Raw genomic sequence first — 16,780 nt, forward strand, 5'->3', positions numbered from 1 at the left:
GCATCCTCAGCCGCGCGGGGAGTAAGGAGTAAGCGGCGCATGCTGGGGAAGAAGAGCTTTTTTGAACGTTGCAGGCAACCAACCACGCGACAGCTCAGGCGAGCCGGGCTGGCCGCCCGTCCGTCCTCTTCCGATAAGCGAGCCGGTCGCCTCTCCCCAGCTTCTCTCTCTTCAGCAAGAGACCCTCCGAAGCCAGAGAAGGGGGCGGAGCTACGCTGCCGTGGACCCCTGGTGCCTAGAGAGGTCGAGCCCACTTCTTTTCCCGGGCTTTTGCTTCCAGCAAAGTAGGGCCGTCAGCTTAGCCAAGGCTCCCCGCCAGAGAGTCTTGCAGCGCCGCTCCGCCCGTGGCTGTTCCTCCTCCTCCTCCTCCTCCTCCTCCTCCTCCTCCTCTCACCGCTGTCTCCTAGGTCAGTGTTTTTTCAATTCTTCCCACGGCACACCAGGCAACATCTCGCGGCACACTAGTGTGCCGCGGAACAGTGGTTGAAAAACACTGGTCTAGCCGATGGCACCCTGAGGAGGCCCTCTCTTTGTGAGCGCACTGGGCAATGGGAAGTCATTCCCGGCAGCAGACGGTCCTGCAAATATCCCGGGCCTAGGCCATGTAGTGCTTTAAAGGTAAGTACCAACACCTTAAATCTCACCCAGAAGACAACCCGTAACCAATGCAGCTCACGCAGGAGGGGTGTAATAAGAATGAGAAAACTTATGTAGGGTTTCTAACCATGTTCATGCCACAATAACTTACAGTATATCTCATAATCTTCAAAGCAGGGAGGAGTTGCATCCAGAGACTCTTGGAAAAAACAGGTTTACAACCTCTAGACCTCTTCCAAAATTAAACTGCATTTTTTAAGTGATTATGAATTTCATTTAATCAGTGCAATGTTTAATTAACTTTAAAGATACATTAAATTATCAAGTTAGAATTTGCACTGGTATGATACTTTTGGAGTGGAGCCTCCATCATGCCACTCATGGGCTAACTGTAATCATTGACCTGAACAAAGTTGCAAAGGTATATCAACACCACTTCCTATTAAGAGATTATTAGGAGATGTAGAGCAGGGGTGTCAAACTGCCGGTCCACAAACCGGTTGCATCATACTGAGGTTGCGTCTACCCCAGCTTCGGCAATGCAAAAAAAGTTGCAATACGTTGCAACACATCACGTGACGTGACATGTTTGACACCCGTAATGTAGAGGGACAAAAGAATAGTCATGAAACCATCTCCTTTTTCAACTTGTTTGTGCTGGTAAAGAAGTCTGAATAAAAGTTGCAAAATGTGGTCAGTTGAATATGATTCTTGTTCTCAAGATTTCTTAGATGGATAATGATAACTGCATTTAGTATATGCATTGCATGCAAAATTATCTCAAAATAGTTTGATTATGAAACAACCATTTCAGATGTTTCAAGATTAGGACATGATTTGAAAAATTTTCAAGGTTCGAAGCATTTTACAGCTGTATCCTGTAATTTTACGAAGTTGCCAGTGAATTCTGTGATCCACTGAATGTTGGACATTGCTTCCAAGTAGATTATTGCTTTATTTTTAAATTTTCTAGCCTGCTGATGTAGACGTGGAGATAGACCATGTCTTTGGTACTACTGGCTACATAATGGCATGCTGGGCAAAATAGCAGATGTTCAAGCAGCACCTGACTCAATAAAAAGCCATTCAGGATCTAGTCTTTGCTGCTTTTGAAAAAGATTTGGAAAACTGCTGTAATTCACCGGCTGCAACTAGATTCTTATTGCTGTTCGATTTTAATATCTTATTGCAGCCTTAAAGAAAAATCTCTGTACTTTTAAGTTCTTGTTTTAAAAAAAGCTTAGTTTTTTATTGCAATGCATTAAAATTAAAAGTGTAGCAGAGTTTTAAAAACTGAAAATGGTGTTGGTATACTATAGCTGATTTTCCCTACTGGTCAATTCCTTACCTTATAAAGAAATGACATTTTAACCTAACTACTATGTGAATGACTTGGAAGATATATTTAATATTGAGCATATTGAGAAATATTACTGCAATGTAATCTGCCAAAGTAGAATATATTGCCTCATCCTTTATTATGATTTTCCTTTGTTAGTGAAAAATGCTGCCTTTTGCAGGCCAGATAAGAAATTATTTCCAAAAGCTATTCTTCAATGTCTGGAATAATGCCATTTTTTCTAATTTTTCAACATTACTTTTTAAACACTCCTCATGCATGATAGAGTCAATTCCTGATAAACAAGTTCCAAAGATTTGGTACATAATTTAATACCACTTTGGCATCTTTAACATTTAACATCCCATAAACCTAAAAAAAGAAAACAGATAAAGGTTTCCCCTGTCTATTCATGTCCGACTCTAGGAGGTAGTGCTCCATTTCCTAGCTTAGGGAGCTAGCATTGTTGGAAATCGCTTCTGTGGTCATGTGGCCAACATAACTATATGCCAAGGCAGAGGGAATGCTGTTATCTTCCTACTGAAGTGGTACCTTGCTTTTCCACACTTTCGAACTGCTAGCTTGGCAGAAGCTGGAACAAGAACAGGAGTTCACCCCATCACATGGTGCTTGGGTCTTGAACTGCTAACCTTCTGGTTGACAAGCCAACATCTAACTGCTAGGTTACCACATTCCCTCCCCTACATCTGCTTACATGCATTAAAATACCATTTCCAAAAACTGACAAATGATCGCAGAACCATATCTTATGGGTCAATATCACATTTTTACACCTCCAACACAAAATGTTCTTTTTGAATACATTATTTAGGGAGTCCAATAGACTCATATTAAAATTTTGATGAATCAACTTTAATCGCAAATCTGTTCATACCATTTTAGTATTTTTAAAACTTGTAGCCATTGATAGAGCATTACTGGAGATTCCAATTTTTTAGCTCATATTTAAATTATTCCAAAATGTTCACTTAGAAAAAACCTCCGGCTCTTTTGAGGGAAATATATTATCGAGTCTATTTTGTCATAGATACCTTCCAATATGAAAGCTTCACGGGCCTTTGAAGTGATCAATGTGTCTCACTCATATTGAGCCATTCAAAATGCTTGTTGAAATTGCTGCAAATTTAATTTGAAGTCAGGAAAAATCCTTAAAATAATAATTACATAATAATTGGTTTAAAGGCAAAATCCCAGCTTCCACCCCTCCTATTCAATAGAAGATTTTACTGCCTATTATGAAAGTACATTTTTTTCTAAAGAATTAAATGTGCATGAGTACTATTATCAAAACTGTTCTGTGCCACAATATGATCCAATGATTTCTGACAGCTGGCACTCCTGGAAATAAAACACCTTTTTCTGGTATATGTTGTTCCACGCATTTGCTCTCACCCCAAGGCAAATAGATAATAGCTTTACAACATAGCCCATAGAATATGTTTTAGGTTCTTCTATTCATCTTCTTGTTATATCTGACTATGCTCCTAATACATTAACTCTGATTTAAAATGTTTATGCCAGTTCTGGAAGGTATTTTAAAACTTCCTTGTTACCAAAAGAGGGGTGAGCTGTACTAATCATACTGTAGCAGCTAGGCAGATCTGTAAGGAAGAAAGTGTTCTCAGAGGCATCCAAATCCCAAAATGCTTAAACCCAAGCTGTTTAGAAAGTTTAATATAAAAATAGTTAAGCAAATCAATAGTCAATAGAGCTCTTTCAACACTTGTCTAATTTGGCATCACAAAATAATTTATTCTCATCCTGTCTACACTTCTACATTTTGAAATTCTGTGCTTACTCTCCAAAGCTCTTAAGAAGCAAGTTGTGTGTGGGTTGGGTTGTTGTTGTTTTTTTCCAAATATCTTTAAAATACCACATGTCTCCAAACTTGTTATATGTTGCATACAATTCCTGGAAAGTACCCCATTTGCATATTCTCCAACTGTTGGAAAAGTGGGACATAGTCAAATACAGGTCAAAGCACCTGGGAAAGTTTAATACACCAAGGAAAAGGCATTGCTGATTATGAGAGCCATTAAGCTGAAAATGATGTCTGCTTTACTAGTGGAAGTCTGTGTTAATATTTAGCAACACAATTTAATGTAGTCTTAGAAAAAGTACAGGAAGAAACCTTGCCCAGATTGGCAGGAAGATGTTATGGATGATCCTAGTGGGTGTCCTCCATATTGATTTAATAATGGTCCTCTCTGCTGCCTCAAAAATTTCCATGGAAGAGAAAGCTGACATTGCAAGTCAAATGGTATGCTGCCAGAATATTTAAGAGCAGTTGTGGATGAAGCACTATAACACAGAAGACAACCTTGGAGATTATTTTTTACTAAATAACTTTATGCCTACTACTAGTTATGTGCCACAAGATATGTTAAATAGACTTTATGAGAAAGTGTTAAACTGGGGAAGAATTTATTGTTGCAAAGCTGTAAAAGCAACTATTATAGTTTTGTAAAATCTTTTCAGATAAAATTAATAATTATTACCAGAATTAGCTTTTCCATCAAAAAATGCTATCAAGAGCCAAATGTAAAAGTACAAATGGAAATACTATAGAAAGATGGCCAAAAGCGGTGGTCCTCAAATTTGCCGCTTGGTGGCTCAGCTGGGGGGAAAGAGGGAAACCGGGCCCTGTGAGTGGTGGGCTGGTGCGCACACAGACAAGGGCAGTTCCACTCACACACAAGAAGCTTTTGGGGTGCAGTTTCACGCTTCAGGCTTTTCCACGCCAAAAGCTTTTGCCAAGGGATGGAAGGCCTGAAGTAGCACGAGATTGTTCCACCAAAGCCTTTTGTCCATTCGCAAAAGCTTTTGGCATGGAGAAGAGAAGCCTTTGGGGTGAGGTCTCGTGCTCCTTCAAACTCACCAAGGCTGCCCGATGTTCCAAAAGCAGATCAGGTGTCCTGCGCAGGCAGCCTCGGTGAGTCAGTGAAGCTGAGCAGGGGGTGCTCATCCCATCTAGCCTCTGCTCTCACCACTCCACTTTTGCAGCATCGGGAGTAGGTGGCTTGCGGGGGGAGAGGGCACTCAAGCCACACACGCAGCTCCACTCATGCAACATTGGGGCGCTGCTCGCATGAGTGGAGCTGCCTATGCGCACCAGCCTGCCTCTCACATGGCCTGGTTCTGAATAGGCCATGGCCCAATAGTGGACCGGGGGCTGTGGACCCCTGGTGAAAAGGACTAGCAGAAGACACTGTCTACTGTTTTTTTTATTTAGAATTATTGTCCCTAACCTTATCCTTGTGGCCTCATGCCTTTGTGTCAGCATGCCTAACTCCTAACTGGCATTTCTGCTATCCATCACCCCAGTAATTGTTACAGGTCATCAGAGGTAAATAAATGTGATTGAGCAAAGTCGCACTGTCTACCATTTCAGTACCTGAAATGTAAAAGTACGGTAAGCTTTACTTTGTAAACAAGCACAATTATTTGTTTATGTTTAGTAGTTGCACTAATCTACGGAAGGTCTATTTTAGAATCCTGTTTCATCTGGGCCAGTTCTATTTACTTCTTTGGCCATTATCATTTTACAAGAAAGGATCTCAGATTTTTCAAGTATAATGTGTATTATATTTGCAATGAATTTCATTACTTGCATTTGTGAGAGTTATTTGAAAAGTAGGATATAAATAATTGCAACAAATAGATAATTATATTTTTGCTTTTCAATGGGTTTTTCTTTTGCTATAATAATTTTTACTTCATTTTTTTAAAACTTATGTTTAACTAATTAACTTATTGACTGCTCTCCCTAAACAGAAATGCAGCACATAAATAACATTTCCATTGCTTGTTTCTTATACTGAAACTGCTGACAGACATGCACAGAGGAAATAACCAATTCTGTTATATTTTCTAGGAAATAAAACTTGATCAAGTTACCAAATCAGCACTTGGGAGAGAAATTGACTTTGGGGTTATTTGTAAAAAGGTATGATGCTTTCAACTTTTCTTAAAAAATATATTTTTGTTTGGAAAATCTCTTTCTACCATCGGTATATTAACATAAACAGAAATGTTTACATCCCTTTTAACATAAGTAATAGATGAAGCTTCCCAGTGGCGTGTCATTGCATCATATGAAACATCTCCAGAAGCATATAGCAGTGTCAAAATGGTAGGCATGGTCAGGTGATCAAAACCTTGCCATCTTTTATTGTGTGTGTGTGTGTCTTAGTGTGTAACCATGCAATGCACTTTTTTTAAAAAAGGAAAGGTTTTGATCATCTAGTTGCATTTTATTGATATTGACCATCCCAGCAAATGTCTTTGGCAACATGTTATGTGGTCTGTACAGATGTCAATACAGACTTTTATTAGCAGTGTTGTTCTTGGCTGCTCTAGCTTTCTAGTTCCAAATGTATGTTTTGGCATGATAGAATCTGTGACAAGGTTTCTAATCATAATTAAAAGTCTCTTTCATTTTCTCAGCACTCTGCAAAATAAAAAAGGGACAATTAGGTGTCTCAAGGAGCAGTTCTTTATATGACAGTTGACAAAGTGGTTGTCAATGCTTCCAGCATTTGATGATCATGGGGAAAACTAGACCTTATAGAATTGGGAATAATTATGCATTTTTGCTACAAAAATCAATATAAATGTTTTTAAAAACTTTTCCCCATCCTTACTTTTATTTTAGATGTTGGATGTTGGTAAATGAGAAAAAATAATTAATTGTTTTGAACTTAAAAGCACAGAAAACATTTAAATACAGCTACAGCAACCACCGTACTACTATGTATCATCCAATGGTACAATCCCTAGTTCCAGAAAAGCAACAGTATATATTCGGTTGAACAGTAGGGCAGCTTGGATAGTTTTCATTTTAAAAGGAAAAGCAAGTTTTGTTGTTAATATAAAATTGAAGAAGTTACGTGATTCTTTTTGAAGATACTTGTAAGGTCATGATTAGATCAGTAACTCTACACTTGGCCAATACATTTATACTCTGGTTTTTCCCCATATGTAAATATTTCACCTTTTAATTACCCAAGCATAAACAATCAAAAGAAAAGTATAATTTGAGAGTGGTTTCGGAATACATTTACCATAAAAAAGAGAGAATAAGCTGTGCAAATTAACAGGAAGGTACATTTTTTTTATATTGAACATCTACCAAGATTGTCTTTGATCATTTTTCCACCATCAAGATTGCAATTGGGCTGCTATAAAATTAAGAATTTTTGCTAACAGATCTAAACGTACATCTTGTACTTAGAGATTGATTGATTGTTGCAGCACAAAAAAGATGTTGAGAGTTTGGGAAAAAAATTCAGAGAAGAGGAACTAAGATGATCAAAGGCCTGGAGACTAAAACATACAAAGAACGGCTGCAGGACTTGTGTTTGGCTAGTCTAAGGAAAAGAAGAAATAGGGGAGACATGATAGCAGTATTCCAGTATTTGAGGGGCTGCCACAAAGAAGAGGGGGGGGTCACGTTGTTCACCAAACACCAGAGGGCAGGACAAGAAACAATGGTTGGAAACTGATCAAAGAGAGAAGCAACCTGGAATTAAGGAGAAATTTCCTGACAGTGAAGACAATTAACCAGTGGAATAGCTTGGCCCCAGAAATCGTGGGTGCTCCATCATTGGAGATTTTCAAAAAGAGGCTAGACAGTCACTTATCTGAGATGGTATAAGTTCTCCTGCTTGAGCAGGGGGCTGAAGGCCTCCAAGGTCCCTTACAGCTCTATTCTATTCTATCTTAAAGATCTTTCTTTAATTCCTGTATGTAGGTATATAGATATTTATATTAAAATATGAAATTCAGTTATAGCAGGATATTTGTTTAAATACAGGACATGTCTCACAGTACATTCAATCTTAATGTACTTTTTCAATGAGTATTAGAGCTAAATGTTTGTCAAGTGATTTCAGAAATGTAGGAATGCAGTCCTCACAAACCAGTATTGTTTTGATGGATTAAGACTCTTAACTTTGAAAATGTTACTTTGTTATTTTTCAAATGCTTTGAAAAATGTTGGCATTTCTTACTGCATTAATAACCAAACACATGATTACTTAAATAAACTCTTTACATTCTTTTCTTTAAAAGAAATGTATGTGTAATCCCGAAGCCACTAAATAAATAAATAAATAAATAAACACTCAAGTCTTTACTTTGCGGCTTAGCAGCTCTTAGGGAATTAATGTAATATTTGATATTATACGTACACTTTATTTTGTATGCACATGGAATTCTATCACAGGTATGGGTTTTGCTCTTTACTTGCATTTTTGCATCTAAAGTACTTGCAGTATGAAGGTGGAACTTTCACCAGGAGACTTGGTTTGGTTTTGGGGGTTTTGCTTGTATTTTGTATTTGCTGCACACCATTAGGGCAACACTATTGCTTAGTTATCTTGGTGTTTTTCAAACTTATCAACTTTAAGATTGTGGACTTCAACTCCCAGCTAGCTCCCAATGCTACTCAAAGTTCCTTGGATGCAAAAGCAGTAATATCTAAATATTCTTATTTCCACAAATACAAAATTAGTATTTTAGAGATAAGTTTTACAGATTTAAAAGAGCTCTTTGATCTTGGCTGAAATGGAAGTGACTGTGGATGTATAAAACCACAGTTTCCTGATAAATTTCCATGGCAAACAGATGTGAACTTTAAACAGAAATAGCTGTGATTACTTTGGGAACATTGGTGATGAGAGAATGTTACATGGAAGTGTAAAATTTGCCTGCAATGACTAATTCTGTTCCAGTAAGGTAGATGAATAAATCTTCTGATCCTCAGAAAATGTGTATATTTGAACTGTGGACTTAAATATTTTCAGAGCTGTAGAATTTTTTTTGCCTAATTAGTATCTTCTTCAGTGCCAAAGAATATATCTTTTAGCAAAACTAGTCCAAAAAAAGTTAGTTATAAATATTCCTCTCTTAGATTACTATTTAAATGGAAGAATACTTAACTTGAAGATTTTGTCTACTTACAGTATAGTCATTAAGTTTCACTATGATCATAAGCCTAGATTCCCTGAATGTGTCAATTCTATTGATGATCATCACATCTGCATATAAACCTTTTGCTGAAGTTGCATTCTGCTGTAACCTGCAGAATGTCCATGTCAACTTGCCCAAGTAGGAGAAATTTCCCCATTTTATACAGTATATCCTGCTCAGGCATTATGGACAGGCATTGATGGAGAAACTCTGCAGTGACAGTTAACAAGAATGTTTGAAGCCAAGAAAATGAAGAAGGCATTAGAAAGAAAATCAAACTGCATCTTTATTCCCTGGGGTATTGGGGGGGGGGAGGGGGACATAGTCAGCCTTTCAAGATTCTGTTACTATAGCCTATACCAGTGATGGCGAACCTTTTAGAAACCGAGTGCCCAAACTGCAACCCAAAACCCACTTATGTATCGTCGGGTGCCGGGTGGGATTGGCCCATTGGGTGGGTGTGGCCAATTGGGTGGGTGTGGCTGCGGTGGTCAGGGTAGACTGGTTGGGACTAAAGTTCAATCAATCAATTCCAACTTTGCGAGATTTTTTTTTCCCCATGAGAAGTTGAAATTGATTGATTGAACCTTTTTTTTTGCACACAGCAGCAGAGACCTAAAGCAAAAAGGTTTTATAAAACCCAGCTAAAGGCCTAGGACTGGAACGACAGCACGTATGCCCACAGAGAGGGCTCTGCGTGCCACCTGTGGCACGCGTGCCATAGGTTCGCCATCACGGGCCTATACCAATAAAGAAGCATTTAAATCATTCATGAAGACTCTGCTTCCTGACCTGGCCTACTATGAAGGGCTGGTAGGCATTTAGAACATTATCTACCATGTGAATAGTCAGTTTCTGTATGTTCAGCCTTTACTTATGTCACTCAAATAACATTAACCCCTAAGATTCCCAAAAGGGGATCTTAGTATGCACAATCATAACTCTGAACTTGATGCACATGAATAAAATCTTCATAGAGTAGAAAAATAAGAATAATCTGGGGTCCAAAGTTATAGAGCTTATTGACAGTGCTTGAATTGTGAGCAATTATTATTCTTTGATGCATGCGTAGGGTAAGAAAATATTTCTTCAACATTAGGATAAAATCCATGTAGCAAGTTTCTTTATGACCAATAGGAATAGCTAATACACAGAAATTATTTCAAGGAGCTTTTGTCTGTTGTGGTAATGTTCTTTTTTTTTATTTAAAAAGTTTTACAAAACATTTTGACTTTAATCCCCCCTCCCCCACCCCTACCTAACCCTCCCTATCCCTCTCCCCCATTCTCTCCTCCCCCCCCCCGACTTCCCAGAGCTAAATACAGGGTATAAAATCAAAAAACAAACATAAGCACCCCTATGTTATCAGCAATAAACTATTAATTCTATCTCCCTCTAGCTCATATAAAATGAATACAAACAATATTAATATTACAAATAAAGTAAAAAAGAAAAAGAGGAAAACAAAAAAAGAGCTTTACTCAGAATAGATTTTCTTAATCCCAGTCCATATTCATATTAATTTCAAAAAAACCGAAAAAAAACTTTCACCTACTATTTACATTCTCCAACCTTTCTCTAATTTCTAAACAAATTCTCAATTACGCGCCAAAAGCACCTATCTCTATTAACCTTAATAATCTCCAACCAAACTAAACTATGATCAAAAATAGTTCTTGCATATATCACGCCAAATGTCTCGCAGTTCCAAATCATCCTTGAGTTCAAATAAAAAGAGTAAAAAAAAAGTTTTAAGCAGTCTGTAAGACAACTTGTTGTTAATTAGGAGCTTGCCTACCCATTCTTAGTTCAACACATACTTTTAGTCCATAACCCTAATATACTTTTCTAACAAGCAAATAACATCAATCTTAAATTGTATTAAATATTAAAAAAAAACTTTCTTTCTCCTCTATGATAAATTTAATCCATTGACATTCTAATTTAAAAATTTAATCACCAATCTTAACACTCCAAAGCTTTTGGAGCACGTCTGTCATGACCCCCAAAGCTTCTTTGGACCGCGCCCCTCCCACAGCTTCACTGTAAGTACACTTTGGAGATTCCATAACTTTCTGCTGGTCTTGCTCTTGCTCTCGTCTCGCTCTTCTTAGGGCGGCACGCGTCATCCTCTGGCCTCCTGCAACATCCGATGAAACTACCCCTCCAACACCATTGTCCTCTATCTGTCTATCTGCAACATCTTGAAGCTTTCCCTCGCCGTATCCCTTTACAGCTTCCAAAAATGATAGGGGGGTTGCTTTTAACACATTGCTATAAAAATCACGTGCCTGGGCCACAGTAACCAGACGATGTCTTTTACCTTCATGCGTCACCACCAGTCCAACTGGAATCTCCCATCTAAACTTAATATCACATTTCTTAAGTTCCTGTACTAGAAATGCAAAATCTTTCCTTCTCCTTAAAATCTTCGGAGGAATCTCTTTTAAAACCAAGACTTCTTGCTCAGCCACTACCAATTTAGTATCATAAGCAGCTTGAATGACTTCATCTCTAATTACTCTCTTTGTAAAATAGACCACCACATCTCTGGGTAACTTCCTCTGTCTTGCAATCCATGAATTTACACGAAAAATTTTGTCCATATTTCCCTCAATTTCAGATGCTGGCTGGCCCAATACCCCTTCCAGAGCCTCAGAAATCAGCTGCTTTAAATCTTCTTTACAATTCTCCTTTAAACCCCTGATTCTAATAGCATACTGCATCTGATGATACTGAACAAGGCTCAATTCTCCGTCCATTTTATCCCTTATATTTTCATTTTCTAATACTTTTGCTTCTAATATAGAGTTCTTTTGACTGAGATCCTTCACTTTTACATCCAGCTGTTGCACACATTCAGCTACAGATTCAATCATAGACAACATGTCCACCCTCATTGCTCTAAACGTCTCTTCCATCTTCTTCTCCAATTTCTCCATTTTCTCCTCCAGCTTTTTCAACTTTTCATCCATCATGTCAGACATCAATTGTGAATGCTTTCCAAGAGCATCTTGTAAATCCTTAAGCGTCAATGCCGGAGGAGGTGCAGGAGGAAGCAAAGCTTGCAATGAGGTCTGTTGCACCAGGGAAGACCCCGCACTCCGAAGAACTTTAGAAGTTTTAGCCGCCATCTTCCCCCACTTTCACTTATTGCGCACTTTCACTTTAAAGCTATAAAATCCATTGAGCTAGAGAGTAAAGATAAGAGTCCACATCACCTTGACCTCCTGTACCGCTCTGCCTGCATCTTGACAATCAAAAGTATTTCCTTTTGGCAGGGGTGGTTGCTAACGCCTGGCTCTGCTCCATAAATCCCGGAGCAGGGGCGCTGCGCAGCTCGGAGCAACCCAGGCTTCGGGGGGGCTCAATCCTTCAGCCGCCCAAACTCTCAGCTCAGGCGGCCCCGGAGAGCTCAACCCCTACCTGGGGCCTCACCCCCTCCTCTTCTCCCGAGGAGGGGGCTTCAAATCCATCTAAACAGCTGATCGGCGCTGTTTACGATGGAAAAACACAGCTGCGGAGCGGGCAGCCCGAAAACGGCTGTCTTCGGCGTCGCGTCGCCACCGGAAGTCTGTTGTGGTAATGTTCTTGAGTAGATTGTCAGGATTGTTTTCAGCTAAGTTTCAGGGAAGGGCATAGAACCAGGATAAAGATGGTACAATTATTCTTCTGCTTCATCTTTCAGTTGTTTTTATAAGAGATGCAGTTTCTCAGTGGCTTAATGATGCTGGTCTTTGCTCCAGTGGTTTAAGTCCTAGCACTGCATGGCGGGGTGAGCTCCTGTCCCTTGTTTCAGCTTCTGCCTACCTAGTGGTTCAAAAGCATGTTACATGCGAATAAATAAATAGGTACCACTTCATTGAGGAGACAAGCTGGTGCTTTGTATGGATGGTTATGTATTTGGGAATAGCATCTTTGGAAGATGGATATAAAATTTAAAGAAAGCAAATTTGTTTTACCCTCTGTTCATTTTTCTTTAGAATGAAATAATGACCATCTGCTTCAATTATATTTCACAATATAGCAGCAATAATTTCTAAGATATGGAAAAGATACAACATATAAAAACAAGGTCTAGTGAATTCAGTTCAATTTATTTAGTCAATGAAATGTCAAGCAATAGATTCTTAGGCGTTTACATTTGTATGTGTTAAGAGACTATGTAGCTTGAATGCTTTGGGGGAAATTATTTAAGATGTTTTAACAAATGCAAAACGCACATTATTTCCTTCTTGTGAAACCAGTCATTCCACCACAAAAATCTCTAGGAGGATCTGGGACTTTAGAGAAGCGAATATCAGCTTTTGGTTGAAGTTGTATTCCGCCACTTTGAATGGCATATAGGCAGTACTTAAACAAGGTGGCAGCTCTAATTTGGGATTGAAAGGTCCATGACATAATGCTGAGCCTCACAATACACCCTTGTTTCAAGGAACATTCTTGCAGGATCAAATATCTCTATGTACTTTTCTGTTTTGTTACTATGTTGTCTCATTCAACATAATTTTTCATTTTCCTAATATAGCCCAATTCTACAGCAAGAGACAGAGCAATTGCTAGATTGATATCTCACCCATTACTGAAGACCAAAATTGCTAATATTAAAGGTAAGCAGAATTCACCCCAAGTCTAAAATCCCTAGTAATGCTATGAAAGTAACATAATAGTAGAAAAGACATATAGTTCATTAAATAAAGACTTTGAGGAGATGTAAACTACTTAAACTTGTAAATAACAGGCTTGTTTTATAACTTCTTTATTATTACTGTGCTTATATATAACTTGTTGTTTTTTAAATCAAACCTGAGTTTCTTTTTTTTAGCTGCAGTGGAAGATTTTAAAAATGCGAGACAGGAACCAGCTAGAGCTATTTCTTCAACAGAACAACAACTGGAAGAGCAGCTTAATAAACATCCTGGAGAGACCCAGCATTCTGTTAGTAGCAAAACACTTAAACAAGCTGAATCTCAAGCTAAAACAACGGCAATCGAAAAACCACAAATTGATAGGGGGAAAAAACACAATTTTGAGAGTGGAAAACAGAAAATGGCAGATAATATGAAAAAATGTCCCTCATACACTTCTGCTGTGCCTGACACAGAAAATGGTAAATTAATTCATCAGGATCAAACTGGAAACACTGAATCTTCACAAGAAAAAGTATATTTGAATCACATTGTAAAGAAAGCAGCAGATGGCTCTGATGAAGAAGATGCAGATAAAAATGAGGGCAGTGGAAAGGAGGAATGTTTTGATGACAGTACAGAAGAGAGGTTCTATAATGAGTCTTCCGGCACCGATGAAAGTAACAACAATGATGATTTCTTCATTGGCAAAGTAAAGAGAATGAAAAAAAAGAGAACGGCTAATACTTCACAGCCTACAGACCCAAATTCAAAAGACAGCAATCAGGGTTCAAAAGCAGGGAAACTAGAATCTGAGTTTTATTATTCATTGTCCAATACTCAAAAACCTGAACATGTGAAAAGGTAGGAACAGTTTCTTGGACTGAAAATCTGATGAGTGATTTGTTGAAACAATGTTTAAAAATGGTCAAACAGTAGTGTAAAAACAACTTATATTTTTTTTCTCACAAAGAAATGTAACAGAATAGTATCCTCCTCAGACCTGAGATTCCAGCCCAGGACCTAGAGGTTTTCCCCATCTCTTTAGTGTGGCATGTAGCAAAAACGAATTATGCACTTGGGACAACAACAACAAAAAAATACTTTATTTTCAGTGGGACTGAATTTGTGTACCAAGTTTCCAGAGAAGAAACAGCAGGAGCATTATAGTGGGGAAGATAGATTCCAGTTAGGCCCCAAAAACATAGCATTAAGGAATTACTATCATAGAAACATGTTATTAAATGCATGCCTGTAATTTATGTACTGCATTCAAGATAAAATAGCTCTGTATGGAGTTGTGTTTTGGTGTTCTATGTTTTTCCCCCATAGCAAAGTAATACTGCATCTACTATCTATGGCCAAGCTATGTGTTTTCCCTACTGTCTGCTTTACATGATCCCTTCCTAGTTAGTCAGTTTTCATATAGAAAGTTACCCAGAGAAACTGGATAGTATTAGCACTATTAACAGATTAAGAAGCATCTAGATTAATTTTGGGAAACATTATAGAAATTAAGTCATACTTGACTTAGCTTGGCCATGTAAGCACACTTATGTAAATATGCATTTATGTATATACATTAGATTCAATTTTTGAATTCATTATTAAAGAACAGCTTGTTCTTTGCTTGAAACTATTGTCTTTTTCACTGTTAACTTTTGTATTCTTTATTCTAGAAATATTAGAGCCCATCTTCCTAGAAACAAGACAAGTAAGTGAGAATACTAAAGTAATATTCTTGGCATTAGTTTGGACTCCTGGAGAATGAAATGTAGCTTTACATTAATTATATAATGTTTTTATTCACCATGGGTTTTGAATTTCTCAGTATTAGTATGTTTAATAGTCTAAAAACTGGGATGTGTTTAACAATATTAAAGTTGTTTCTGCTTAATAAATATACAAATGTGGTTTACCATCAGTTTATAATATAATCTGTAATATGTGAAAAGTTACTTATGTTTTCAGTCAATCAATCAATTTTTATTTGGTCATAGACAGCAAATAAAACAAGAATATCACAATTAATTAGGATAAAAACAAAAAAATTTCTGAAATATCTAAGAGGACTCAGGAAAAAATATGGCATACTGTACAAACTGTATAACAGTACTTAGCCATAATCAAGGAAATAAAATCTGATTTGTCTGACAATAACAACTTAAAGTAAGAGGAATCAGAATGGCCAGGGTATTAAGTAAAGAATGGAGATGATAATTCTTGGTGAATGTCTGTGTAGGGAGAACACTAAAATAATATTTCAATTATTTCTCCATCACATTGACAATCTCTATTGAAAGGGGATCTTTTGAGAATCTCCCTTCAATAAAGGTTATTGGAAATGACATTGAACCTTTCTAAGAATAAAATCGTTCAAAATTTTGGAATTGTTACACAACTAAAGTTGAGTGAATAACTGATTGAGTAAATAACTGATTGAGTTATTTACACTTTATTCTTTGTTAATTTTTGCACAGCTTTTGAAAAAAATCACCCACAGAAACGGATGCCTAAAAGTTCGGCAGTGAAATATACTATTAAGAGGAGCCCTCCACAGCAACCTCTTCATCCATCATGGGAAGCTAGCAGAAAAATGCGAGAGCAAATATCTCAAATTACAGCATTCCAAGGGAAAAAAATTAAATTTGAAGATTAGAATTTTTTTTAAAAGATAGCATCACTGATTTTTACCTGTTTCTGCAGTGTTGCATATTGACAATCTTGCAGCAAATGTGTGAAGTAGACTGAGGAAAAATAATTTTTCATTGCGCAACATTCCTGTTTTTTAGCAAACACATTTTTAGGTGAACCTATAGAGATCTTGCATTAAAAGATCAGTGGAATGAATCTGGGCTGTGAATCAACCTGTAGAAATCCTTCACAGAGAATGTTTTGAATCTTCTAAAACCCATTGCTGATGATCTGCAAGGAATCTCTAAATAGCTAAATTAAAACTAAGAAGACAGTGGGTTCTTATTTATTCCACCTTCATTGTAGCAATATGTTTGGTTATATGCATTTAAATGCTAATTCAGATGCAAGGTTGATTTTGGTTGCAGAATGTTTTGATGGCTTTGTTTGTTTCCATTTAGCTCCTATCCACCTGCTTCTTTCCTGTAGTCATGGATATGAAACAGAAACATGTATGCAGTCTGAAGAATAATTGATGGATCTTATGAAAGTAGACTTTACCTTTGAAATAATAAATCTATAATTTTAA

General features: G+C 37.5%; 1 protein-coding gene across 2 annotated transcripts in view; it reads left to right on the forward strand.

Annotated features, from left to right (window-relative positions):
* The window catches only part of SRFBP1 (serum response factor binding protein 1), a 55,278-nt gene extending 38,498 nt beyond the window's left edge, over nucleotides 1–16,780 (forward strand). The window contains exons 4-8 of one of the 2 annotated variants that reach the window (XM_081318406.1): nucleotides 5,832–5,903; nucleotides 13,458–13,539; nucleotides 13,755–14,421; nucleotides 15,237–15,271; nucleotides 16,038–16,780. In XM_081318406.1, coding sequence (XP_081174532.1) covers nucleotides 5,832–5,903; nucleotides 13,458–13,539; nucleotides 13,755–14,421; nucleotides 15,237–15,271; nucleotides 16,038–16,216 — 1,035 coding nt within the window. In that variant the 3' untranslated portion in view covers nucleotides 16,217–16,780. The remainder of the gene's footprint in view (nucleotides 1–5,831; nucleotides 5,904–13,457; nucleotides 13,540–13,754; nucleotides 14,422–15,236; nucleotides 15,272–16,037) is intronic. The other variant, XM_081318407.1, reaches the window with a different exon arrangement.

This window comes from Vipera berus (assembly GCF_964194415.1).
Source record: "Vipera berus genome assembly, chromosome: 2".
NCBI lineage: Eukaryota > Metazoa > Chordata > Lepidosauria > Squamata > Viperidae > Vipera > Vipera berus.